Source organism: Callorhinchus milii, unplaced genomic scaffold, assembly GCF_018977255.1.
Source record: "Callorhinchus milii isolate IMCB2004 unplaced genomic scaffold, IMCB_Cmil_1.0 Scaffold5, whole genome shotgun sequence".
Lineage (NCBI taxonomy): Eukaryota > Metazoa > Chordata > Chondrichthyes > Chimaeriformes > Callorhinchidae > Callorhinchus > Callorhinchus milii.
In genome coordinates, this window is record NW_024704746.1 from 48,915,791 (window position 1) to 48,921,220 (window position 5,430).

The 5,430-nt window shown below is 51.7% G+C and overlaps 1 protein-coding gene across 1 annotated transcript; it reads left to right on the forward strand.

The window, feature by feature from the left end:
* Positions 1-3,906: 3,906 nt before the first annotated feature.
* Positions 3,907-5,066, forward strand: LOC103181889 (transmembrane protein 229A). The gene has a single exon (XM_007898664.2). The coding sequence runs from the start codon at positions 3,907-3,909 to the stop codon at positions 4,975-4,977; it is 1,071 nt and encodes a 356-aa protein (XP_007896855.1). The 3' UTR covers positions 4,978-5,066.
* The last annotated feature ends 364 nt before the right edge of the window (positions 5,067-5,430 follow it).

The window sequence follows — 5,430 nt, forward strand, 5'->3', positions numbered from 1 at the left end:
CATAAATGTGGGCGCAGGTACACAGTTGGTACATATTTGTTTTTCTACTGGTTTTGTTTGCAAAAGAATTGTATGCAATTTATGCGTTCCCAGGTTTGGTGTGTAAATGTGTAAGTTATTTTGTATTTAAGGTATCCACCTGGCTCAGTTGGTAACACTCTAATCTCTGAGAAGCTTGCGGTAATCGGGAAAAACGTTTGTGGGATACTGTTGTGCGCAATTGGCTGCCACGTTTCACTCACAAAATATAAAATTCACTTTACAGTATATTCTGTGAAGCGTTTTGAGACATCTCGAAGACATGATAAGGCGCTTTATCAAATGCAAGGATTATTATTATTATATAGTCTACTTACGCTGACATTCCATTGCAATGCTTAAAACACTTCCCAGGTAAAGGGTAGTAACCGTGGATATTGTCTGTGAATTCAACAGCCAATTTGCACACAGTAATGTCCCTAAAACAGTCAGGAATCTACTAACACATGATTCAGGAACAACCATTACATCAAGGATGGTACCTTCACACGAGGAGTGCAACCTTAGCCTGTTAGCACCTTGCATTGGAGTGCTGTACATTCAATCGCAGCAGAGCCACCAGGTCTTGGCTTCTGCCAATCTATACACAGTATTGGAGAAGAGGGTAGAGAAATCGGATAGGATAAAAAGAGGAGGTACTTAAAAGGTTGACGGTGCTCAAGGCAGATAAGTCACCTGGTCAGGATGGGATGCATCCTAAGTTACTGAGGGAAGTAAGGGTGGAAATAGCAGAGGCTCGGGCCACAATTTTTCAATTCTCCTTGGTTACCTGAGTGGTGCCAGAGGACTGGAGGGTTGCAAATGTACAAAAAGGGGGAGAAGGATAAACCTGGAAACTACAGGCCGGTCAGCCTAACGTCATTAGAGGGAAAACTTCTAGAGATGATAATCCGGGTGAAAATAAATTTTCACTTAGAAAAGTATAGGTTAATAATAATAATCCTTGCATTTGATATAGCGCTTTTCACATCTTCTAGACGTCTCAAAGCGCTTCACAGAATATACTGTAAAGTGAATTGACTATATATTTGTGAGTGAACGCGGCAGCCAATTGCGCACAGCAGTGTCCCACAAACAGTCGTAGATAGAAAATGACCGATTTATTATTTTTTTTGTTTTGGAGGGATTATTATTAGGCGTGTGGAATAAGGAAACTTGCCCAAGGTTTCGCCCTGCCTGGAATTGAACTCAGGTCTCTCGTTTGCAAAGCGAGTGCTCTAACCACTGAGCTACAGGACTAAGAAAGGACAGTTGACGGAATTGTTAAAGGACAATCATGTCTAACAAACCTGATAGTTTTTTGATGAAGTTTTGGAGAGGATGGATGAAAGTAGTGCAGTTAATGTAGTCTGTATGGATTTTCAAAAAGCTTTTGAGAAAGTGCCACACAATCGACTTGTTAAAAAAATTGAAGTCCAAAGTGATAAAGGGATAGTGGCAGAATGAATACAAAACTCACTGAGGGACAGAAAGCAGAATAGTGGTGAACGGTTGCTTCTTTGAGGGTATAAATATAATCAGTCAGTAAATTGATGCAGACCTGAGTAAGAGAGGATAGAAGAGAGGGGAATAGAGAATAGGAGCGGGGAATAGAGGGGTTTAGCACAGGGGAATGGAAGGGGGTAGGAGAGAGGGAGGGGTGTAGACAAGGGGAATAGAGGAGTATAGAGAAGGGAATAGAGGGGTATAGGGGGCTACAGAGGGGTGCAAGAGGATCTAGAGGAGTGTAAGGGAAATAGAGGAGAGGGGAATAAAGAGGTACAGGAGAGGGGAATGGAGGAATGAAGGTGGGTATAGAGGGGTTTTGGAAAACACATGGACAGAAGATATTTGGATTCGCTGGAGCTTGTGGAAGGTCAAACAGCAAGGAGTACATTTGGAGAAATTGAGGTAGAAGAGCATGGATAAATATGTTGGTGGCCTTTGGTGTAAGATAGACGAGGTGGGCAGTGTGGCAGAGGTGAAGAAAAGCGGTCCTGGTCAGGGACAGAATGTGAGCAAGGAAGCCCATTTTGCACACAGGTTCAGTGGGAGCTTGAGTGAGAGGATAGAAAGGTTGAGCAGGTCAGAGCCAGAGACATGATAATAATACTTATAATAATAATATAACAATACTTATAATAATCCCTTTTTCTATCCTGTCATAGAATTTTTATTTAATTTCCACCTGAATGAGCAGATGGGACCTCGGTTTAACATCTCATCCGAAGGTTGGCATGGCCAGCAATGCAACGCACCTCCCCAGCACTGCACAGGAGCGTCGGTATGGACTGTGAGCTCAAAGTCCCCAACGTGTTGGCTTGAACCCACAACCTTCTGACTCAGAGGTGAGAGTGCTATCAACTGAGCCAGGCTGACATTGGTGGGAGCCGACTACAGTTAGTTCATACCTGTAAATCCCTTCAAGGCATTTCGATATTCTAGGGAAGGAATGTTACAGTGAGGTGAGTTTCTCTCTCCCGGGGTCCTGGCCATCAATACCGAAGATAAAATTGATTCACTTCATGGCTGTTTGTGGGATATTGCTGCGCGCAAATTGGCTATTGCGTTTGTCTACAAATACACCGTCACTCCACTTGACAGTGAAACCTATGGAGCGCTTTGAGACCTCTTGATGACGTGATAAGGCGCTGCATCAAATGCAAGGAAAGTGATTATAATAGGGACGTTGCTGTGCAGAAATTGACTCTCGTCTTTATCCGCAAACACATTCGCCGCACCTCACCGACCAGGTAAATCCTACCCGGCGCGTGGAGTCGAACCGCCAACACGATGCGGGCCGCTGCATCAAACCCGGCCGGTTATCATTGCTGCCATTTCCCTTCCTGCTGATAAGATTGGAGGGGAGCGTTGCGCCGTTTGCTTCCTTTGTGTCACAGTGAACTCACCCCAAGGGAAAAAAAACCGAGCATCCGATGCAAGAACAGTGTGACTCAGACCGGTCTATCCAGTTGATGTGCATACATGTGATGTGCCATTTCTCCCCCCCCCTCTGCCTCCCCCCCTTTGCCTTCACCCTCCCCCCCCCCTTTGCCTCCCCCCTCCCCCCCCCTCCCTCTGCCTCCTCCCCCCCCTCCCTCTGCCTCCTCCCCCCCCCTCTGCCTCCCTCCCTTTGCCTCCACCCTCCCCCCCCTCCCTCTGCATCCACCCTCTCCCCCCCCTGCCTCCCCCCTCCCCCCTTTGCCTCCCCCCCTTTGCCTCCACCCTCCCCCCCTCCCTCTGCCTCCTCCCCCCCTCCCTCTGCCTCCTCCCCCCCCCTGCCTCCCCTCCCTTTGCCTCCACCCTCCCCCCCCCTCCCTCTGCCTCCCCCCTCCCCCCCCCCTTTGCCTCCACCTGCGCGTTGTGCAGAGAGGCTCAGAATGCCACCGTGAGAGCCGCCAACGGCTTTCAGGCCACTGCGCTGTGGACAGCGCGGCAGAGGTGGGGGCTGCAACGACTCGGCCCATCGATGGCTGCGGGTCTCCTGCGCGCCAAAACCTCTGCGGCTCCGGACATCTTCGTCGGAGCGAAAGATGAAGGGAGGAAGGAGGTCACGTTCGCTCCGCTTCTTTCGCTGAACGAACGGACGAGAGAGCGCAGCTGTGATCCCGAGTCCCCGGCGGCTCACTCCCGGGGCTGATGCAGGAGCCGAGCGTGGATGCTGACAGCAGGTAACGGGGACCCCTCCTCCTTCGCCCGGACCCCCACTGCACATCCACAAGCGGTCCAGCTGTCGGCTGCCATTCCGACATCACCAGAGAGATATATATATTTTTTTTTGCAGCAGCAGCAGGAGGAGGAGGAGGAGGCCTCTCCCGGGAGGGAGAGAGGGAGAGAGGGAGGGAGAGGGAGGGGGGCATTCATTTATTTTAATCCAAGGCTCTGGAGATGACCAGCAAAAGACGAGACGCCCAGCGCCTGCTGTGCATGGAGAGAGCGGGCGGTCAGGCGGCCAAGCGGAGCCGCCTCGCTCCCCCCGCGGTGGCCAGACTCAAGGAGGCGTCCGCTCCCGACGGCGCCGCCGCCGCCGCTGCCGCCGCCGCCGCCGCCGCCGGCCCCTGCAGCCCGCCTCTGCCCGCCTGGATGCGCCTCTATTTCTACGGCATGCACGGCATCACGCTGGACATCCTGCTCTCCTCCGCACAGCACTTCGCCAGCACCAGCGACCCCAGGATGCTGGGCTTCTCGTCGCCCTACCTGGCGCTCGCTCACTGCCTGACTCACTGGGCGCTGGAGAAGCTGTACCTGCACAAGAGGAGCTTCCAGGGCCGCCCTCTGCTCTTCCACCTCCTGCTGTACCCCTCGGCGTACGTGGGTTTGCAGGGCGCGGTGCGGGGGTGGTTGGCTGCCGGTCCGGGGGACGCGCTGTTGGGAGCGCTGCTGCTCTACGCTCTCGCCCTGTACCACTCGCAGGTGCTGCTCAAGCGGCTGCTCCGCCTGCAGTACCGGCGGGCGGCGGGCAGTCGGGCCCGCGGGCTGCACGGGCTGCCGGACGCCCTGCGCTTCCTCTTCTACGGGATGCACGGCTTCCTGGACGAGATCGTCTTCACGTCCCTCTTCAACCTGGTGGAGAAGGCGGACGGCGGGCTGGCGGGCCACACCTCGCTCTGGTCCTTCCTCATGTACGGCAGCTGCAGCTTCGTGGTGGAGAAGCTCTACGTGCACCTGCACGACCACATGGGCTGGAGCACATGGCAGCGGATTCCCATCTACATCCTCTTCATCTACACCTGGGAGTTCACCTGGGGACTGGCCCTGAGGCGCTACGGCGCCTGTTCCTGGGATTACTCTCATTACCCCCTGAACGTCATGGGGCTGATCACCCTCATGTACCTGCCCGGGTGGCTGTTTCTCAGCTACTATCAGGACGTGTTGTCCAATGTGCTGCTGCGGGTTCACTGTCCCAAAAACAGGAGCCAGAAAGCCAACTTCGCCAATGGCAAACTCAAAACCACCTGATGATCCCTTTTGACCTCTTTTTTTTATTTGTAGGGACTGTAGAGAGACTGGAGTTTAGCGGCTTCCAGTCGTTTTAAATTCAGAGCAACAGACGGTTAAACGGTGAACGAAACGACTACCGCTCACCCTCTCCGAACCCCCTTATTTCTCTTTATTTTCTCTTTCTCGTTTGGGGTTTTTCTTGCTATATATATATATATATATAAAATATATATGGAGTATTGCAATTAGTATTTGGTTAGAATGGCAAGCAGTGAACGCATGCTGTACCTCTTTCTTTACCCAAACACTTGGTGCATTTACAAAAAATTACAGTAAACTCCCAATAACTCGACACTGGCTTAACTTGTCACTACCACTTAAGTTATCATGCTGTCAATATGCCGGGCACATTTATTTATGTATTTATACATGTGCCTAAATTCGGATAACTGGTCAATAACTGGTCTTGCC